General features: G+C 49.2%; 2 protein-coding genes across 2 annotated transcripts; both read left to right on the top strand.

The window, feature by feature from the left end:
- The first annotated feature begins 6617 nt into the window (after positions 1 to 6617).
- Positions 6618 to 12073, top strand: mfsd13a (major facilitator superfamily domain containing 13A). The gene is made up of 8 exons (XM_067244918.1): positions 6618 to 6788; positions 7033 to 7112; positions 7648 to 8097; positions 8254 to 8371; positions 8587 to 8683; positions 8825 to 8996; positions 10290 to 10483; positions 10595 to 12073. Exons 1-8 carry the CDS (start codon positions 6624 to 6626, stop codon positions 10843 to 10845), a joined length of 1527 nt encoding a protein of 508 aa, XP_067101019.1. The 5' UTR covers positions 6618 to 6623; the 3' UTR covers positions 10846 to 12073.
- A 1537-nt stretch (positions 12074 to 13610) lies between these two features.
- Positions 13611 to 21606, top strand: trim8b (tripartite motif containing 8b). The gene is made up of 5 exons (XM_067244898.1): positions 13611 to 16165; positions 18254 to 18349; positions 18795 to 19060; positions 19174 to 19289; positions 19450 to 21606. Exons 1-5 carry the CDS (start codon positions 15563 to 15565, stop codon positions 20127 to 20129), a joined length of 1761 nt encoding a protein of 586 aa, XP_067100999.1. The 5' UTR covers positions 13611 to 15562; the 3' UTR covers positions 20130 to 21606.
- The last annotated feature ends 1038 nt before the right edge of the window (positions 21607 to 22644 follow it).

The following is a 22644-nucleotide window of genomic DNA, read 5'->3' as shown; positions in this document are numbered from 1 at the left end:
GTCTGAGGTCAGGGCTGAGAGCTCCACTGTCATGTCTGCACAGAGCAAACATCTCTCTCTCTCCATCACATCTGCCTCAGCCTGGGCTGCCAATGGCCATGACGGCTTGTCGTCACCGTGACAACAACATGGAAACTCCACAAGGAATGGTAAACACATCTGCTGTAGCGCTGTCAAGACACACACACATACACACATAACAAACACATAACACACACAACACACACATATAACACACACACAAGTAGCACATCAATGGAGAACATTAACATATCAGCAGTGTCACAGACAGCCACCTGCCAGGTGGCTGCACTGTAAACATGGCTGCTGACATGACCAACACTCTTCTTGACCCCAGTCGGCCTTTTCAGAAACGCACAACTAGTACTGAAGGACGGAGAGAGATGAAAAAAAGTCTCTCTGTAAGGACATCTGTTGCAGAAGACACCGTGATAAGCAGGAGATCCAGTCTGACAGTCTGCAGATGGCAAAGGAAACCCGTCCAAATCCACTGCTAGCTCCCAAATCTGTAGTGACCGACGCTAGATATGCTGCACAACTACAGAGCAAAGTAGATTTTTCATTACTGTCGTTTGGTCAAGAGGAGCAGACAAGCAGCTGTAACTAAAGAACATTTATATAAAAAGGAAGGACGTCGTTTTGGGAACTTAGAAAGAGGATGAAATGCAGATCAAGAAGAGCATTTTCCCTTTTCGCTTGACGGGTGGAACAGAGATTGAGCTGTCAAATGTCACAAAATAACAACGAACACAGTCACACACAGCTAACAGGGGTTAAAACGTCTGTTTGGTAACATTCAACTGTTTGAAAGGCTTATTTATAAAAACGGAAACATCCTTGTCCACATGAGCGCATAAACATACGCAAGTAAATCTCATTCCCAACTCAAGAGTTGACGGCTCTTTCATGCGATCCCTGGGGTGAAGTACTGAACGCACACACACTCACACAGAACATACACACTCACATGGAACACACACACACACAGAGAGAGAGAGAACACACACACACGCACAGAACACACACACAATGGAGGTGGAATACTGAAGTAGTCTGCAAACGTGAAGAGGATCGCGACACGGGGTCCAGCGCGTTCCGGTGATTTACCCTCACGCCCACACCTCTTCCCCTCTCCCATGTCACCTTGAGTTACTGTCGACGCATCAGCTCCAGGTCGGGGAGATCACACGGCTGAAGTAGCTACTCACCATTAACTCTGATGAGGTCATTCTGCAAAGATCAAAGTCGCCGTCACGGACGCTCGTTACTAAATCGTCCCAATGCCAGGATTAATGTTTAGTCCAAAAACTCAGTGTCTGGGACTACATGAAACTCTTCATACATCGACACATACTAACCATTGGGCCACTGGTCACTGGCCTGGTGGGCTATGGGCCTGGTAATGCACGAGCACTCACTGGGAGACTGAGACACGGGGATACCGTAGGAAAACACACACACACGGACGAATTGGAAGGGACGTCTGTTAAACGGTCACCGACCTCACTTTTCTCGTAGGTGCACCATGCACGGTGACTTTTTCCGTTCATTCTACACCGTTGTTGAAATAATCACCATCTAACTTCAAAATCAACCTATTGTAATTCTACCTATTTCTCCCATAGAGCTGCCAGTTTGGCTGTTCACTTCACCTGAGGGCAGTTGTTTTACGCTATCTCCTGCTCACCAGCGGTGTACTGTTGCTAACGTCCAGATACAACCAGATACCGAGGCTTCAACACCGCCGGTACAGCCCTGGGGCCGGAACGGAGCAACGGAAAAGTGCTGAGACGGTCGCGTGGCTACTTGAAGAGGCAGTGGCTAGTTTAGAAGTGGGACACACTATAAGTAGGCGACGATCCACGTTCCAAAACAACTTCGGAAGATACATTTACCAAGCGCAGGTTTCTAATAGGAGTAGCCTATATCCCATTGGTTCACTACGTTTAGATACAGATATGCTATATTGTAATTAATATAGTCTATCATACGCTTAATAACATATAGCCTACCTGTGCAGAACACCACCTGCACTGCAGCATACAAAACAATAGCGCAAAGCATTTACGTCACCATCACATTTACGATTTCTCCTACAGCGTTAATCTGTAAGAGGACAATGTAGCCTTCAACATACCTAAATGTCGTTCAAAGAAAGTGCAAGCGATTAAGCCTTCGTGAAACAATAATTCTTTGTAGTGTCCACTGTCCTCGCGTGGTGCGCAGTCCCGCGTGGATGCCTGCCTCTGTCTATACGAGGCACATGTTCTCTCTACTTAGAAACCGGCGCAACGTCTCTCTCTCTCTCTCTCTCTCTCTCTCTCTCTCTCTCTCTCTCTCTCTCTCTCTGTCTCTCTCTCTCGCTGTCTCTCTCTCTCTCATTCTATCGCTCGATCTCTCTCCCCCCCGTTTGTCTCCCTCTCTTTATCTCTTTCTTTTCCTTTCTCTAGCTCTTTATCTCTATATATCTAGCAAAGCAAATATTATACGTGTAACATACTATTGACCTAACGACAGAAATAACCCCCGTTTTTGTACAAATTAACCCCAAAACGATATTTGCATTTATACCTTTACCATTGATAACTAGAATAGTGGTTTTTGCTATAACAGACAACGTAATAATGCAATTAAAAAGAGAGGAGTTCATTAGCCTACTTATTTTCTAATTAGTGATTGATTACATTTACTGATGTCTTTTTTTTTGTTTCTCATTAGCTCTGGTTCATAGTTCAGTCAGCTATCGCCACCTGCTGGCGAATTGTGTGTACGACTAAATCAGAAATAGTTTTTAAAACGTGTGAGTTGGGGAAGACCTGAGGAGGAACTAGACACGAGCGTTCTTTAGCAATATGTATGACTTTTAGCATGACATTTTCAATGACACATTCTTTGTCACAGAACCACACACACCACGTCCAGCATACACGCACGACACACACACCACGGCGAACGTATTCACGTCTTCACACCACTGGTTATCCCTCCATTTCCCCAAATATCTCACTATAGTTATTGCAATTCGGGGAATATTTTGTTCCTCCTCCTTTGTGCTGACGCAACCAGAGTCTGTACAGTCAGCTGGTCTGTTCTCAGAAACGCTTCGTGTTTTTCTACATCTGGTTCCTCACACCCAATTTCTAACTTGAAATGGTTTCTGAGAGAGACAGAGAGAGACATATAAAGGGAGAAGGAGAGGGAGAGAGAAGGACAAGCAGAGAGAGAGAGAGATAGAGAGATAGAGATAGAGATAGAGATAGAGATAGAGATAGAGATAGAGAGAGAGAGAGAGAGAGAGAGAGAGAGAGAGAGAGAGAGAGAGAGAGAGAGAGAGAGAATGAGGCCACAGCGACACACAAACAGATGGTGGGCACCAGAGTCATACTGTAGTTTTTCTTCACTGTATAGATGAGCGTGTTTCTTATTTCAGCAACACTGAGGTTCCTCAGCCAATGGATCAATGGATCACACCGTATTTTAGACTCCAACAGGCACTTGGAAAGTGCTTTTACCTGTGTAACCTCAGTTGATCGTGTTTATTACGTGGTGCAAATAAGTGCTTGGCCATGAGAACTGAACTCCATAGACGTATATTCAAACTCAGGTCTCTAGGCTTCAGTTTTACCTGCCCGGTAGCTTAACAAACGACGGTTGTGCTACTACAACCCTTTTGTAGCATCCCTGTCAGATTGTTTAACGTTGTTAGTTGTTGCTGCTGGCACAGAGAGCATTTTAACGGAGAGACTTTTCTCATGTTTGGAGAATAAAGCTTAAAAAGAATCAAACCTAGCTTCAGCATCCACTTTGTTTCTCGAGGATATTACAATATCAAACGGGACACAGACGAAAATATGTTGAACTAGACCAACCAATAAACCTTTCACAATTCTTCAACAATCTAGATGCATGTTGTCTGTCAGACTACCCTGGGTGGCGCTACAGACTTGCTCCCAGACTAATCGGGGGGAAATCCCTCTGATTTCCAAACCCTTGCAGACGGTGGCCGTGGGTGTAGACAGCTGTCATCGTGACGTCCTGTTTTATGTTCTGGTAGTCAGTCTCAGATTTAGCTAGCGAGCTAACTACCAGGTCCATACTCCGTGGCGAATTTACAAGCAGTCAGTCAGTCAGTCAGTTTTCTAGCTTATCACCACTTAAATAATAGCTTTATAGTAATTTTGTAACTTCATGGTTCTATTTTACGCTGATGGTAAGTAATTTATTATTTCATGGGGAGAGTCTGGCTTTAAACAAACCGGTGTTTGCCAATGTGGGGGTTACGCTATTAGCTTGCTAGTCAGCTAGTTTAACTAGCAAGTAGTACGTGGCTAGCGCTGCTAGCTAGTTTTGCGTTGGTTTGTGAAAAAGCAGCGACTGTAGCATGTCAAAAACTGCAAGTTTATCACAGCCAGACAACAACCTGTGGAAAGGGTTCATATTTGCCAAGTGAGCCGACGGCAGGGACAACCATAATGTCGCCCATCCATAATATTACGTATGATTCAATATTTAACAATGCAAGCAAGTTAGCTAGATAACTAGCTTTTGCCGGAGAGGTTTCTGAAACGTTACTTGTTTAGTCTGTCTATTAGTGCTAGCCTTGATGCACATGATTGAACCATCTCTCAACAGTCGTTCGGTTTAGAATGGAGTGTGAACGAATACATTACGATTTGAATGAACGGCGAATCCATTCGTGATTTAAAAGGGGCTCTTTAGGCCTACTTAGTTCATTTAGCGCATCCCTCCGTCTGGTCCCACAGTCTCTCTGGGGAGAGCCGAGAAGGGTAGCTCTAACACAACAGGTGCACAGCTTCCCTGCCACCCCACACCTGCACTCTCTGCCAACAGCCGCCCTCTCTACGGTTGAGTGTGCGACTCCGAGGTTTTGCCAGGCGATACTGTCCTGCTAGGCATGAAGGGACCACCTGTCAACCCGGTTCCGCTTCCCTTTCACTCCGCTCCAGATAAACCCAGATGAGAATCACTGACTGCAAGATGCAGCGCCGAAGTCGGTTTCGCTTGACTGCTCGGTTTGAAAGGACCAGGGGGTTTAAAGGCTGAGGTGTTTTTTTCCCACTGAGATTTAACGGATATGTCATCATCATAAATTTCTTGTTTGTAATATGATGAACTGTTTGTAAAATGATGAAGGGGAAAATATTTATGTTGAATGTAACTGTTCATAAACTTTGGTATTCCCCGTTTGTTGATAACGGTGAGGTTGTGGAGGCCCGGGCATGTGGAGGCCCGGGCATGCGCAGACCTGAGTGTACTAGACAGGTGTGTGGGCCCGCCAGCCTGATGCTATTTTTAAACTGATTTTTCTCTGATGCTGCCACGTGGGAGGCTCGCTCTTATGAGAGACTAGCAGGATAATAACGGAGGCCAACTTGGGCTCCTCAGCACACAGCAGCTTAGTGAACCACTCTATGGAACCACTTCACAGAGGGAACAGATTCTTCCGCTCTCTAAACACCTCCACCCGTTCAAATTCAAAACGAGTGTACAACCCTCTCGACCTGCAATTATATGTCAAAATATTTATATATACTATTGGTAAATGATGATTACAATTCTTACAGATCTTAAAATTGGCTGTGTTGGGCGGCTGTAAAAATATTAGCAATGCAAGTGGGGGCGCAAAGTGGAAAAGGTCAGGAATGGCTGGTAGACCCTTTCTCTTCAGCTGTCTCTCCCTCTTTCCCCTTCACTCTCTCCCCCCTCCCTCATTGTCTCTGTCTCTCCCTCTCTCCCCTTCACTCTCTCTCTCTCCCCCCCTCCCTCATTGTCTCTGTTTCTCCCTCTCTCCCCTTCACTCTCTCTCTGCCCCCCCCTCCCTCATTGTCTCTGTCTCTGTCTCTCTCCCCTTCACTCTCTCTCCCCCCCTCCCTCATTGTCTCTGTCTCTCCCCTTCACTCTCTCTCTGCCCCCCCCTCCCTCATTGTCTCTGTCTCTCCCTCTCTTCCCTTCACTCTCTCTGCCCCCCCCTCCCTCATTGTCTCTGTCTCTCCCTCTCTCCCCTTCACTCTCTCTCCCCCCCGTCACTCTCCCCCCCCTTCTTCTTTCCTCTCTCTGAGCAAGGCTACAGGTCAGTGTCCCAGGGTTAATATGACACCTGGAGAAGAAACCCTCCAGTGTGTTGTCTGTGTGAACTGGAGCAGCGTGTTGGAGGTGGAGGAGCCTGATAGTGGAGTCACAATGAGGAGAGGCTCCAGTTACACCCTCCTCCCTCTCCCTCAGGACTGTCCAGTGATGTATTGAGGAGGAGAGAGGGATGCTGTGAGAGGCTGCCTTTCTGTCCCAGCAGGCTAGAGGGAGGAGGTGAAGGAGGGAGGGGGCGTAGAGAGGAAGATTCCAGGAAAGTCAGTATGACCCAGACAGTGTGTTTTAACACTTTCAGTTGTTCCAGTTGGTGTTGTGTGTGTGTGTGTATGTAATTTCACACCTCGGTCTCACTCGATCCACCATTTGCTCTCCTCCTCTCACCATTTGCTGGGTGTGTTTGTTTGCAGTGTCAGGGGGGGGCGGAGGTGAGCCAGGGCTGAGCAGCAGCAGCAGCGAGGCCAGGGCCAGACGGGGGAGAGTGTGACGGGGGAAGGATGGGCCAGCGGGTGTGGGGCTGCTGTCTCGGGGTCTCCACCGCAGTCTTGTACGGCTCCCTGGCGCTGTTCGTCTCCATCCTCCACAACGTGTTCCTGCTGTACTACGTGGAGACCTTCGTCTCTGTCTACAAGATCGACAAGGTCTCCTTCTGGGTGGGGGAGGTGAGTGTCTCTTTCATTCCCTCTTTTTCATTGTCCTTCCCTCTCTTTCCCTTTCTCTCTCTTTCAGTCTCTCTCTCTTTCTCTCCCTCTCTGTCTCTCTGTGTGTCTCTGGGGTAGGTGATGTGGTGTATGTGTAATGTGATTATGTGATTAGTGTGAGAGACCTCCTGGATGTAATGATAGTGGAAGGATAACCGTTCAATGCCGTCTCTTGTTGCCTCTCCCTCACCTCCCCCCTCCCCAGACGGTGTTTCTCATATGGAACAGTCTGAACGATCCTCTGTTTGGCTGGCTGAGTGACCGTAACTTCCTTGGCTCCGCTCAGTAAGTACTCCTCTGGCTCCATCTCTCTTTCTCTCTCTAGCCCTCCCCTCTCTCTCTCTCTCTCCTCCCCCTCTATCCCTCCTCTCTCTATCCCTCCTCTCTCTATCCTTCCTCTCTCTATCCCTCCTCTCTCTATCCCTCTTCTCTATCTCTCTCTGTACCTCTTTTTGGTCTGTTGTCCTATCCTCTATGTAAACAGTAAGTCACAAAATGGTTTCTGTGTGTTTGTTATTTAATGTGTGTCTAAGGAGAGAGAGTGACACCTGGTCACTGTGAACGAAACAGAATAACTTGTGTAAATATGCTTTTGCGACTGCAGCTACCACACCTGCCAGCGCACGTACAGTTGCATACATAGATTTCTCTCTCTCTCTCTCTCTCTCTCTCTCTCTCTCTCTCTCTCTCTCTCTCTCTCTCTCTCTCTCTCTCTCTCTCTCTCTCTCTATCTACCTTTTTTGTGTGTTTAGCAGTGTGTGTGTGTGTTTGTTTAGCTGTGTGTGTATGTGTGTCTGACCCCTCGTCTGCCCCCTCCCAGGTCTGGCCCTTACATCTCGTCCCCTGAGGTGATCCTGAAACGCCTGGGGGCCCTCTCCAGGAACGGCCCCCTCTTCGCCCTCTCCTTCCTGTCCTTCTGGGTGCCCTGGGCCCCCCCGGGCCTCCACTTCCTGTTGTGCCTGTGCCTGTATGACGGCTTCCTCACCCTGGTCGACCTCAACCACAACGCTCTCCTGGCCGAGCTGGCCGTGTCTGCCAGTGACCGTGCTCGCCTCAACTTCCACTGCTCTCTGTTCAGCGCGCTCGGGTCCCTGTCCGTCTTCCTGTCCTACTGCTTCTGGGACAAGGAAGACTTCTTCTCCTTCCGGATCTTCTGCGCCACGCTCTCCGCCGCCTCCATAGCAGGGTTCGTGGTGGTGTGCCGGTTGCTGCGGCGACGGTTCCGGGGCGAGGCTCGTCTGAGGCAGGAGGAGGCGCTGCTGCTGAAAGAGTATGTGACGTTCAGGAGACGCTTTTATCCACAGCCTAGAAAATAGAGCAAGACTTGAATGCCTGTTTGTATTTCTTACTTGGTTATAGCAAGTAACAGTTTAAATCTACATTGTGTGTGTGTGAAGACCCCCCTAACCTGTGTCCCCTGCTGCAGGCTGAGTGTGGGGCCTCCTGCCCCCCCCCAGCAGAGCCCCCTCTCCCTTGGGGAGTACCTGCGCCAGCTCTCCAAGCACAGGAACTTCATGTGGTTCTCCTCCATGAACCTGCTGCAGGTGCGTTCAGCCGGGGGTCGTCCAGGGGTCGTCCAGGGGTCGTCCAGGCTGCCTGGGATGCTACACTCAGGCAGCGTGGCTTCTCTATCGGGGGGATTCATTTGATTCATTCAGCAGACATCGAACAATGCATATCTAGAAATTGGTTTCAATTCACGTAAATCTTTCTTCACATTTGGTCTTTTTGTTGTCTCCCTCCTCCCCTCCTCCCCCAGGTGTTTCACTGCCACTTCAACAGTAACTTCTTTCCTCTGTTTCTGGAGCACCTCCTCTCAGACAGCATCTCTGCCTCCACAGGTTCCATCCTGCTGGGTGAGACAGACACTACCTCCTACCTCCTATCCCCTAACTGCTAGCTCCTAACCCCATGCCCGTAGCCCCTACCCTGTACCTCCTACCCCAGTCAGTATGTTAATGTATGTGTGTTTTTAACCGAGTCCTGACCCCTCCCAGGCATCTCCTACATCGCCCCCCACCTGAACAACATGTACTTCCTGTCGCTGTGCCAGCGCTACGGAGTTTACCTGGTGGTGCGCTGGCTGTTCCTGCTCAAGCTGGCTCTCAGCCTGGCCATGCTGCTGGCCGGGCCCGACCAGCTGTACCTGCTCTGCATCTTCATCGCCAGGTAGACACACACACACACACACACACGCACACGCACACTCTCTCTCCCACGTATACATTCATTCTCAAACACCCTTGTTCCGTAACAGCAGAATGTTCCTATGTGGATGATCAAGTATGGGTGTGTGTGTGTTCCTGGATGAAGGAGAGGGTGTGTGTGTTCCTGGATGAAGGAGAGGGTGTGTGTGTGTGTTCCTGGATGAAGGAGAGGGTGTGTGTGTTCCTGGATGAAGGAGAGGGTGTGTGTGTGTGTTCCTGGATGAAGGAGAGGGTGTGTGTTGGTCCTCGTGATAAGGAAGGATATGGAGTGTTTGAGGAAACTCAACAAGCCAGGGTTCAGAAAAAAAACGTTTTGCAAAATTATTTTTGAAAGGTTGAAAAAATATTTTCTAAACAAAGTTTCGAAAACGATTTCAAAAGGTTGAAAAAATATTTGCACTAAAAAGTTTCGAAAGGTTGTAAAAAAGTTTTACAATTATTTTGTGATTTTTAAGTGTAGTCGGTACTTCAACTTTTGCCAGTGTCTTTGTAAACATGAGTATCTGTACTTCTACTTGAGTGAAGGATGTGTATACTTCTGCCATCTCTGCCTGTCCCCCCCAGTAACCGTGTGTCCACCTGCCCCCCCCCCCCGTAACCGTGTGTCTGTCCCCCCCAGTAACCGTGTGTTCACCTGCCCCCCCCCAGTAACCGTGTGTTCACCTGCCCCCCCCCAGTAACCGTGTGTCCACCTGCCCCCCCCCCCCAGTAACCGTGTGTTCACCTGCCCCCCCCCCAGTAACCGTGTGTCCACCTGCCCCCCCCAGTAACCGTGTGTCCACCTGCCCCCCCCCAGTAACCGTGTGTTCACCTGTCCCCCCCAGTAACCGTGTGTCCACCTGCCCCCCCCAGTAACCGTGTGTTCACCTTCCCCCCCCCCAGTAACCGTGTGTCCACCTGCCCCCCCCCCAGTAACCGTGTGTCCACCTGCCCCCCCCCCAGTAACCGTGTGTCCACCTGTCCCCCCCCAGTAACCGTGTGTCCACCTGCCCCCCCCAGTAACCGTGTGTCCACCTGTCCCCCCCCAGTAACCGTGTGTCCACCTGCCCCCCCCAGTAACCGTGTGTCCACCTGTCCCCCCCCAGTAACCGTGTGTCCACCTGCCCCCCCCAGTAACCGTGTGTCCACCTGCCCCCCCCAGTAACCGTGTGTCCACCTGTCCCCCCCCAGTAACCGTGTGTCCACCTGCCCCCCCCAGTAACCGTGTGTCCACCTGTCCCCCCCCAGTAACCGTGTGTCCACCTGTCCCCCCCAGTAACCGTGTGTTCACCGAGGGGACCTGTAAACTGCTGAGCCTGGTGGTGTCGGATCTGGTGGACGAGGACTTTGTGGTGAACCGGCGCCAGCAGCCAGCCTCCGCGCTGCTCTTTGGCATGGTCGCCTTGGTGACCAAGCCAGGCCAGACCTTCGCCCCCCTCTTCGGTACCTGGCTGCTGTGTGTCTACACAGGTGTGTGTATGTGTGTCTACACAAGTAGGAAGTCTCTCTCTCTCCTCCCCCATTCTCTCTCTCTCTCCTCCCCCATTCTCACTCTCTCTATTCTTGTCCCTCCCCCTCCAGGTTTCGACATCTTTGAGAGGAGCTCAGGGCCGGCGCTGGACCCTGTTGCAGTAGCGGTCCTCCCTCCACCAGGGGGCGCCCCTCTGCGCCAGGGCTGCTTCTACCTGCTGGTGTTTGTCCCCATCACCTGCTCCGTGCTGCAGCTGCTGGCCTGGTCCCGCTTCACGCTGCACGGCCGCCGGCTGCAGGGCGTCAAGGCCCAGAGGCAGGGGGTGCAGCACAGCAGCCTTGCAGACATGAAGGCCATCTGAGGGCTGCTCGGTCGGCCAGCATAGTGAGCGGTGCCATCTGCTGGCGGGGAGTGGGAACTGCAGTACATCCCTCTAACGACAGAGAGGAAAGGACTGGTTTTATGAAATCCTGCTCACGAGCTGGGAACTTTTTTTAAATTGAAACTTGCCTTATTTTGATATGAAGAGTTGGAGATGTTTATATTTATATGTGAACTTATGACCAAATTAAGAGTAATTGAACCATGTGTGAAAGGACCAAGCTCACAACCCTTTTAAACCCAAAAACTAGGCGTGTAAACGTGTCTGTGTTCTGAGTGTGGACCAGTGTTACTCAGTAAGCATCAGGTTAGGAACATGTACACCACCAAGGAATAGGTTTGTCAACCACCTCGACACTAATACTAACTAGTTTACCGCAACATGCTTTATGGCCATGTTTGTCGGCCATTTCATATTTTCCAATGTGCTGAGACGAAATGACCAAAAATGCAGAGGAACAAAGTGTGTATCGGCATGAAGTTAAAAGTGGGGTAAAAATGATCTAATTTCAGTTTGATTTGGGAATGCATGTACTGTGCCCCTGAAGTTCCTCCCACCACCGATCTGTTTATCTGCACTTCGGTCAACATTGGTCAAAGACAGATTCTCTCGTCTTGTTCTGACCAGACCTCCTGCAGAACTGCCATAGAACTGAAACCATTTGTGTCTTAAAAAGTATTTTACATTGTGGTTATGATAATCGTGGTATGAATTGATTTTTAAATATTTACGAAATTGGATTATAAGGCTGTTAAGTCTGTTTACACATACTTAACTAAACATTTTATAACTTTCATTGTGAAAATTATGGATTTATTCAGTACTATTTAATGGACTGAAAAATGACTATGTGCCATGACAGCATTTGTGATGCAGTCTTCAAGAAATGCATTCCACGTTCCATGTTCTGGAATGAATTATCATTTTCAATGTACGGTGAGTTCACTGTTTTGGATCTTCGAGATCCTTTTTTTTGTCTCATCGTTAAAGTAAAACTGCTTTAGAGTAACTCAGGAAGTGCACAATGTGAGTTTCTTAAAATGTCACAATACATTTAGTGGAGGGTGGATCGGACAAGCCAGTCAGAACAGATATCTGTGTTTACGTGATGTTTAACCTAGTGGTTGTCTAGCCTTTTTTTTTTTTTTTATTATTGCAGCGTCTTATTTCAGACCAAATTTGTCGCTAATAAAGTGATCTAATTGATTGTGTTTGTGATGTCTTTTTGCCCATCTGAATAAATTCTTCATTCACATGTTACCGGTTTAGCTGATGCTTTCATCCAGAGCGACGAGTAGAGCCAATAGGAAGCAGAGCAGAGGATTTAGGATGAAGTGCAGAGTTTTAACAGTTTCGGTTATCCGAATCAAGGAACGGTCTGTATTTACACCTGCCATCTTCTTCATTCTAATTTATTCTGACCCCAGGGTCAATCCAAACCGTCGTTTGTAGTAGGCTGTTTGTAGTGTTAACTGGCTAACACAAAACCAAAAAAGTAGCACTTTTAGTAGCACTAACTTAAGTGGTTAAATCAAAAGTAATCTGTGTAGTGACGATTGTGCCGATTCATAATGTCATGTTTTTTGTCAATAGGAACGTCAGTGATCATGGCGGTGAAGCAGGCCGCCAGAGCGCGTGCGTGAACACCTGTCTTCTAGCTACCTGTGACGAGTTGTAGTTCCTCTTGTGGAAATAGTTAGTGTTGTGAAATGGGTAAAGATAATATATGTCCCGTTCATATTTGTTGATTTACTAATTAAACAAATAACAGTTGTCAATAAAAAGTGTAAATTCCTTGCTTTATCAGCGTAGAGCTTCATGTAGAATCCGTTGGGATCTCTAATGGAGGATCGCCAGTTAGCTTGCTAGCAACTAACAGTCGCCGTCGCACGTTCTCCGCGTTTGTCTCTTCCCATGAGGTATTTATACTACTAAGTTTAATAGAAGTGTTATGCTTGTAGCTAATATGTTTGTGTTGTAGCATCAACGCTTTGTGCTTTTGTTTATGAGTATGTTATAGTAGTTCGCCATTTTGAAGCATTGCTATGCAGAAGGAGAATGATTCCCTGGATTTTTGTGAGCAAAATATAGCTAGCCAGCTATGGGAGCGCGGATGTGAAAAGGATGTGGAAAGTACATTTAGGCCTTTGGCAGATGCTCTTATCCAGAGCGAAAGTACATTGAGTCTTCCTGTCTTGTGACATTGATCTTTAAGTTGATGCAGAAATAATTATTTAGGACCCCCCCACACACACATACAAATACATTACAATACTCACAAAAGTATTTTGTTTGGTCATACTGCTTTTGTTGTATTCATTTAATATAAGCTTTTAAGCCACACACAAAAAGTGACTTATTTGGGCTGGGTCGTCTTTTTCGCTCCTTAGTCTGTGATGACATACACCTTCATTTGAAATCAAAGTTATCCCAGTTATTCCGCCCAATTTGACTTTATCTTAGGTTTATTGTATCTTATCATTCATAAGCCTTTCCGCCTCACGTAGCTGTTTGGGTGTCTCAATCTGTCTCACATATACGCGTGCTTTCCTGTATGTAAAAGTACATTCAATCAGGATAGTATACTATTTAAGCATGAATGGGATTCAATGGCTGTGGTCTGTGCACTCGATTCAGTGGGGCCTTTCCGTCCCCGCTCCCCCCTCTCTCTGCGTTCCTCATCTCCTGCCGGTTGAAAACGCGACACACATCGGTTGTGTGACAGGTCACGTGACAGTCGGGGAGCGTTGATCCGGAAGGTGGGGGGAGCCGATGTTCCTGGGACTATTCCAGCTTGCCTGCATTCCTCCTCTGGCTGTAGCCTACCCGAGAGAGACAGAGAAGGCAGAGAGGGGGAGAAATCACAAATGATTATTCAAAGGCGTATTGGATTTATGTTTACCATCGACGCGGCTCGCTTTGGACACAACAACGGGGCTAGGCCTTGAAATGGCCACATCTTCGTGATTGGATTTGCAAATACTGGAGAGGCGACTTTGGAAATGGTGGATTTTATTTTTTTGATGTTTCTATACAAACCTTAAAACAAAACGAGCGTTGGAAATAACCTCCAGATCCCCTTTCGAGGCGATTTCGCTTTTTTTCACGAGGATCGCAAGATGGCTGATGACAGCTACATTTAACAAGGACAGAATATAGCGACGGCCCCTTTAAGATTAATAGAAGGGTATATTTTTGTAGGCCTATTTGTTCACAAATTATGTATACTGATTGTATGTGATAGTAACAGCCTTCTGCTTGTTACAAATAGTGCATAATGGTGTATTAAGAAATTTATACACGTGCCAGAAAAATGGTGAAGGGATGTCTGACAGATGTATAAGATTTAATCAAGTGGAGATATGTTGTTGGCTAAAGCTCTTCTGACAACTGACCAAATTCGTCTAGGAGAGACCAAAGATAGGAGGCCGGAACATATCTTTGGTTCGAGAGACCTTCGATAGATCTGTCGGTGGAACCCAAAGGCTCGCAACAGCAGCCAACATTCCAGCGGATTCTAAAAACCCTTTGTTTTGTGCGCATGAACTGGAGTCGCCTATTATACGATTAACTATGCAGTACATAGCTTTTAAATGAGGCCTTGTCTATGATATTTTTTTCGTAAGCCTAAAAGCTCGTCATAAGCGACAAAAAACACTAAAGTGAGAGAAGTCGGGGCCCTGTGTACAGATATGTGAGCGTTGCCTGTGCCACATAGCTGACGTTTTAAGCTTCATGGAACAAATAAGCAGTTAGTATGTCGCTATTGTGTGGATCAAAGTGCGTCGCAACGTGAGGCAATGTTTATTGAAGGGCTAAGGATACTTGTCACATGATTCTAATCTCCAAATCCGAATATTATCTTTTTATTTCAGCGGTTGTCCACTAGCTGGTTAGTGTGTTTTAATGTACGGTTAATGCTCCCAAAATAGACCGTCTAAAATTGGGGAAGCGGACGAAAGCGCTGTGAGCTTGGAATGCAACGTTTATTTGAACAGCCGTTTCGTCAACCCTGAGGAAACTATTGATTCAAAGATAAACCGTGAGCTGGTTCTAAATACGTGGGCCTACCAAGGGTGTGGAGAAGGGGCACTTTAGAAAACGCGATATATTTTTCATTTTAGGGTGGATTTTTCGTTCTGATTTGGTCTGCCACCGGTCAAACCGAGGTTGAAGTTAGACTGTCAACCGAATGTATGTCATTAACAACTAGCAGAGATTCGTTAACCTGTAAACTAATAAGTAAGCCGGTCGCTGAGCCATACATTGTGATGTTTAAACCTGGTTGCTTGGTGTTTGTTGCCAGATACGCCAACAAGGTGATTATTCATGCGTGGAAGCTGACCGTAACTGTGTGATAAAGAGAGAAGTGGAGCAGCCTTTTACTGTCATTTGCGTAACGTCAGGCCTAAAGTGTGTTGTAATAACAACGATGTTGTCGTCATAGTTGCTCGAGGCCTCTGCTCCTGTTCTGGAATTTGCCTACCTGCTCGAGCTTGGAATTAAGCAATATACGTTTTCAGTCAGGGAGAAACAGTTATCCACAAACGACAATTTTTTTAATATACCTATATCTTTTACAAAAGGTCCCGTATTACAGTATTTTTGTGTGTGAAAGTAGATCATTTTGTTTATATCCAAGAGGGCTTGCCTCCAGGTAGAGACAAGACAAAACAAAAACCTGCCACAGATTTGCATGCCTGCCTCCAACATGGCGTCTGACTCGGCTGAAACCTGGAGGAATTGTTTTGAGGAGGAGCTTATCTGCCCCATCTGCCTCCACGTGTTCTCCGACCCCATCCAGCTGCCCTGCAAGCACAACTTCTGCCGGGGCTGCATCAGCGAGGCCTGGGCCAAAGACTCCACCCTGGCCCGCTGCCCCGAGTGCAACCACGCCTACACCCAGAAACCCACGCTGGAGAAGAACCACAAGCTGTCCAACATCGTGGAGAAGTACAACGCCCTGAGCGTGGAGAAACCCGCCCCGCCCGCGCTGCAGTGCATCCTGTGTCGCCGCGGGCCTCCCCTGCCGGCCGTGAAGGTGTGCCTGCGCTGCAACGCCCCCTGCTGCCAGTCCCACGTCCAGACGCACCTGCAGCAGCCCTGCTCGGCGCTGGGCCACCTGCTGGTGGAGGCGGAGGCGGTGAAGGCGTGGACGTGTCCGCAGCACGACGAGTACCGGCTGTACCACTGCGACGCGGAGCAGACTGCCGTGTGCCAGTACTGCTGCTTCGCACGCTGTCATCCCAGCCACGGCCACGCCGTCACCGACGTGGAGCTGCGCCGCAACGACATCAGGGTGAGGGGAGAGGGGCCAGGGGGGGAGGGGCCGTGCTCGTTAAAGGATGCTCGTTAAGGTTGGACACTAGTTAAGTCACGCGTTTTAGCATATTAACACTCGTAGTGCGGTACACAGGCACCAACGTACTGAAGGTGACTTGCAGTCTCACACACGCCATCATCAGCACACACTTTCATAGTGCGCACACACACACCTCCCGTCAAAAGCTTTATTATTTATATAGATTATTTTGTATTATCTCCTACTATCTGAGTCTTTGCCACTCAGTTAATCTGGTTCGACTACAGAATATCAAATTGTGGAAAGATTGATTTGGAAGTGTGTGTGTGTGTGTGTGAAACTCCCGACATATAAATGTTTCAATTGTATGCGTTTCTCAATTGTGATCTATTCAAACCCATTCTCATCTGTTGGAATGACAAACAATGAGGTGGAGGGTGGAACAATAAGGGGCTCTCTGCCTGCCTTATCTCCCCAGCACAGGTGCATCCTAGCTGGGGCTGGCGGCGGGGGAAGGGGGGTAGGAATGGAGGAGGAGGGGATGGGGGAGAATTAAGTGATTTCTCACTCCAGTCTATTCTGTGGTTTCCTTTTGGCTTTTCTGAGAATCTCGTTCTGGTTTGAGCTAAAGCTGGAGGGGCGGAGCCTGTTAGCAGCTGTTAGCCTGCATGCTAACAGTGCTTCCTCGCTCCTGACCTGCCTCCTGATTCACGAGATGCCATTTCAGGTTCTCTCTTTCTGCCTCGTGTGTTTGAGGTGGATGCAGTAGGTGCCATCAGACCAGGGTTAGTCAGAGGAAAAGCTTCCTTACTCATCTGGAAAACCTCTCTCACACACACACAAGTGTGCATCTGGCCTCCTGACTGCTATTAACACCATGTCATCTGCTCAGAATCTCCAGATCCCGGAACCATCCACACACCCACACCATACCCATGCACACACACCAGAGCCCTCCCTAGCCCATGACCCAGCCCCTCTGCCCCTCCCCTCCATCCCTCTGGGGGCTGCCTGGAGGAGGATCCACTGAGCTCACATTTTCCTGAGACAACGTAGTGCACCCCAGCGGAAAACAAGGTTGAGAACCGCTGTTCTAAAGGCAACCCCAGAACCCCCCCCCCCCCCCCCCCCCCCCCCGTATTCCAGCACTCCCCCCCCCCCCCCCCTTAGGGACACCCCAACCCCCATGTTTGAACTCCCTCCAGAAATACCACTGCTGCCCTCACAGGGCCCTGCCCTCAGCCCCAATCTATCAATCTGCACAATCAGGTCACACCTCCAGGTCACACCATGCTACCGTGTGTGTGGGGGTGGTCTGTAGAGATCATGTTTATAACCCTGAGGAGGGGGGAAGGGGGGCATCCTCATTAGTCTGGCGTCCCTGTGACCAGGTCCTACCACACATAGCTTAGTTCTTGCCTGGCTGAAGCGGCAACCGTCTGAATATACAGACAATCTCCTGTGTGGCCCAGCTCACCTGTGGTGTTGAAGCAGAGAGCTCAGAGGTATAGGAGAGTTTGGGTTCTCTGTTCTGGGCTGGCTTTAGCTCGGCTAGCTAGCTCTCCGATGCTGGCGGGGCAGGCTAGCTAGCAGCAGAAATAGCCGGTGTTGTTGTGACAACAGGGACTGAGTCACAGATTCCCTGGGCCTTGAGTGTGTGAATGTCCTGTATACTGCTAAAAGGAGGGTGGAGAGGAGGGAGGAATAGGAGAGGGTGAGTAAGGGGATGGTTAGAGATGGGAGGGAGAAGAGAAGAGGGAGAGCCAGAGAACAGAGGAGAGGGTAAGGGGAGAGGAGTGGATTCCACCCCTCCCTATTCTGTCCATTCCTCCTCTTCGGGTTTTGTTGTTCTTCACTCACTCATGCAAACACAGCATAGCTTCAGGTTGCCATGGCAGCGTGCCTCCCTCCCCCTCGATGGAGCGGTTGGGTTAGCTGGTTGCTAACGACGCCCTCTAGCTAGGGGTCTTATCACTGGTCAGTCAATACTGACAACCTCCCTCTTCCCCTCTCTTGTGACCCCCTTTATCTCTCTCTCTTTCCTTCCTTCTCTCTTTCAACTTGAAACTTCTCTCTCTCCCCCAGCAAACCCTCCTGAGGCAGCAGGAGTGTGTGGAGGAGAGGGTGCAAGACATTGAAGAGCAGCTCTGCAAGCTGGACTCAGACAAGTGTGTGGTGGAGGTACGTCTAACACACACACTCTCACACACACACACACTCACTCACTCACACACACACTCACACTCTCTCACACACACTCTCACTCACTCACACTCACACACACACACTCTCTCACACACACTCTCTCACACACACTCTCTCACTCACACTCTCTCACACACACTCTCACTCACTCACACACACACACTCTCACACACACTCTCACTCACACACTCTCACACACACTCACACACTCTCACACACACACACACACTCACACTCTCTCACACACACACACACTCTGTCACTCACACACCGTCAATCTGACAGCACAAACGCTTTGTTGGATCTGGCAGAGGTGGGGAGCAAAAAATGTTTTTAACAAGTTGTGTATGCTTTGTGTTTCTGTGTGTGTGTGTGCGTGCTGTCTCTGCGTGTGTGTCCTGTCTGCGTGTGTGTGTCCCAGGACCGTGTGTGTGAGCTGAAGGAGGAGGTGCGTCTGCAGTACCAGCGCATGCAACAGCTGCTGGAGGAGGACCTGGGCCGGACCCTGGAGGTGCTGGACCGCGCCCAGGCCCGCTTCTGCCAGGACAACGCTGCCCAGGTGCTGCTGCTGGGGGAGCAGAGGCACGAGGCCCAGAAGCTGCTCCGCTCCGTCCAGACCGCATTCAGCAAGGCCGAAGACCTCAGCTTCATGAAGAACACCAAGCCTGTCAGGATCCTCACCGACAGGTGCGCTTGGGGGCGCCGGGGCCCGTGGTGTCTGTTAAGTCATCAGTACTTTTTTCTTCTGAATGGATTATGTTTTGGTTTTTAATGGGATTGTATGCTTTGTGTGTGTGCAGGTCCCAGGTGTGTGTGGGCAGTGCGCTGCCCCCATACAGGGTGGGCAGTCTGAACTCCAAGCTGTTCCTGGCAGAACTCTCCAAGAGGGAGAAGGGCCTGAGGAGAACCCTGGAAGGTACGCCACCTCCGCACCTTAACCATACCCAACCCTAACCTCAACCACACTTGGGGAGATGTTACTGCTTGTACATGTTGGTGTCTTGATGCTAATTACTTATGTTTTGTCTCATCCTCTTCTTCTTTTTCACCCTCCCATCTCTCCCTCCCCTCTCCAGCTCCCCTCACCCCTCCCTCCTCCTTCCTCCAGTCCGTCTCTGCGTATCCCAGCGGCCTCGGCTCCGGCTCGGGGGCGGAGAAACGGAAACACTCGTCGGCGTTCCCGGACGGAAGCGGAAACGCCGGGAAGAACGCCACCTCCGGCTTCAAGGACTCCTCCCCCTCTTCGTCCTCACTGGCCAAACAGCCATACCTGGGTTCTAACTCCACCCCCGGAGAGGGCCAATCCACCAATCAGCAGCCCTTGGGCCCTTGTGGCCCCTCCCACATGAGCGAAGGCAGCGGGACAGGAAGTGGCAGCGGGTCTCTAACCAATCACCATTCAGGGTCTGTGTTCAGCTCCTCCCACTTCCCTCCCGGCAGCGGTAGCTCCTCCCAGCAGGCCGTCCTGCCCCAATATGGCGGCCGCAAGATCCTGGTGTGTACCATGGATAACTGCTACTGCTCTGGGGTGCCCTCCGTGTCGGGCCACCGTGGCCACCCTCCCTACCCACGCACAGGCTCCTTCCCCTGGGTCAGCACCCAGGACTACCCCCCTCCCCCGGGCCTGGCCTCTGGAGGGTCGTCCATGCAGGGCCTGGCTGTGAGGGACTGGATCGACGCCTCACAGACACACAGACACGCAGACTTCTATGGCCTGTATGGACAACCCTCGGCCAAGCACTACGTCACCAGTTAACACACACACACCTAGACACACGTAGAAACACGCCCTCACCTAGACACACACACACACCTAGACACACACACACACACACACGTAGATAAACACCTTCATCTAGAGACACACAAGATACTCATGCAGACACAGTAACAGTCAGCATATAAATACATACCCTTACATGATCTGTGGACAGTCGTAATGTCTAGTTAACACACACAGCTACACGCTCACTCTCGGGGGCAGGGTTGATCTATATACGATTTTCTTTCTTTTCTACAGTCTACGATTCATGTAGTGTATTATACATGTGTTTGACAACAGCACCTGCTCACTCTGAGGCACTTCAGCTCAACACAGCATCTTACACTATTAGGAGGGGACACCTGCTTTCATCTGGGGAGAGAGAGAGAGATCACCTCAGATTGAAATTGGGGAGATACGGTCACAGGCTTTCTAAAAGCTGAGGTCACTGTTCTCCCTCTGATGTGTCTCTGTCCAGTGGCAGTGAGGTCGGATGCCTTATTAGGATTCTTATCATCATCCTCATGTTTTCCTCTTTCTGTCTGACAAGGTTGTGTAGAAACGACAGTTATTTCTGTTTCATGTCGCTGCACTTTTGCCTCCTCCTCTGGGCCGAGGTCCGGGTCGTCTGTCCAACTCACAACGCTCTTCCAAGCTGCCCCCACACCGGACACCCACAATGCACCTGTGGACGGTTAGAAACTGGTTGTAGAAATCGCCTGAAGGCAAATATCCAAAATGGCCGAGCCCCCCCCCCCAACCTGCAAGGCGACGCAGATGGAGATAACCATGGTAGCCAGACCCAACTCTAAACTACCCCCACCCTGCTCCCTTCACCAGGCAGGGGTGGGGGGTCCAGTCCTCCCCCAGCTAGGCAGCTGGGAGGATGGAAGGTTTCTGTCTGGAAGAGACTGTCTCCATTAAGGACCAGTTGCTGCCACATGGCTGGGTTTCATGTTTGTCTTAAAAGACTCTTGATTCCTAAAGTGTGTTACTTCCTGGACTGGAAAGACCAAACCAATCAACCCCCAGCATCTGGACTCGGGTAGGGTGGTGGTGGTGGTGGGTGGGGGCTGATGATGCTGTAATTGTACTTCCTGCAGGGCAAAGATGTCACTTCCTGTCAACAAGCACACACGCTCCTGGCTTCCTGTTTGCAGCTGAAAGCATGCGGGGAAGAGTTTTATAAGCACTCGGAAAAAGACAAATAAACGATACGCCGTTTTAAAAGTGTGTTGAGATGGACAGGAGGATTTTTTCCAATGACTTTTTTCTAAGGAGAAATACTGGACTTCTCAGTGTAAGAACTGTCATAAACCCTGAAAAGGAATTGTCACGAGAAAAGACGACCAACAGAAAAATGTTAAACTATTCTTTTTTTGTTTTGTAAATATTTTGTGAAATGAAAAACCGTACACAAACATGTTGTTTTGAGGAGGGTTCCAATTAAATCAATGAATAAAAAAAAGGTTATTTCAATGTCTTTATTTTTGTGCAGTCGGAAACGAGGTCTGAGTTGAGGCTTGCCGTCGGCCGCTTCAGCCTTGCAGCGCAGACGCACAGAGAAGTTAGCAGCACAGACACACAGAGCAGTTAGCAGCACAGACACACATAGCTGTTAGCAGCACAGACACACATAGCTGTTAGCAACACAGACACACAGAGCAGTTAGCAGCACAGACACACACAGCTGTTAGCAGAGCAGACTCAGAGCTGTTAAAAGCACAGACACACATAGCTGTTAGCAGCACAGACACACATAGCTGTTAGCAGCACAGACACACATAGCTGTTAGCAACACAGACACACAGAGCAGTTAGCAGCACAGACACACACAGCTGTTAGCAGAGCAGACTCAGAGCTGTTAAAAGCACACACACAGAGCTGTTAGCAGCACAGACACAGATCTGTTAAAAGCACAGACACACAGAGCTGTTAGCAGCACAGACACACACAGCTGTTAGCAGAGCAGACTCAGAGCTGTTAAAAGCACAGACACACATAGCTGTTAGCAGCACAGACACACATAGCTGTTAGCAGCACAGACACACATAGCTGTTAGCAACACAGACACACAGAGCAGTTAGCAGCACAGACACACACAGCTGTTAGCAGAGCAGACTCAGAGCTGTTAAAAGCACACACACAGAGCTGTTAGCAGCACAGACACAGATCTGTTAAAAGCACAGACACACAGAGCTGTTAGCAGCACAGACACACAGAGCTGTTAGCAGCACAGACACAGAGCAGTTAGCAGCACAGACATACAGAGCTGTTAGCAGCACAGACACACACAGCTGTTAGCATCACAGACACACATAGCTGTTAGCAGCACAGACACAAAGCTGTTAGCATCACAGACACACATAGCTGTTAGCAGCACAGACACAAAGCTGTTAGAAGCACAGACACAGAGCTGTTAGCAGCACAGGAACAGCATGTCTTCTGTCTCCTACTGCTCAGGTCTGGGGTGCAGAATACAGCACAACTTCTACTGCTCAGGTCTGGG

The sequence above is a fragment of the Osmerus mordax genome, chromosome 10 (genome assembly GCF_038355195.1).
Source record: "Osmerus mordax isolate fOsmMor3 chromosome 10, fOsmMor3.pri, whole genome shotgun sequence".
NCBI classification, from domain to species: domain Eukaryota; kingdom Metazoa; phylum Chordata; class Actinopteri; order Osmeriformes; family Osmeridae; genus Osmerus; species Osmerus mordax.
This window is presented reverse-complemented; position numbering and strand designations above follow the sequence as displayed.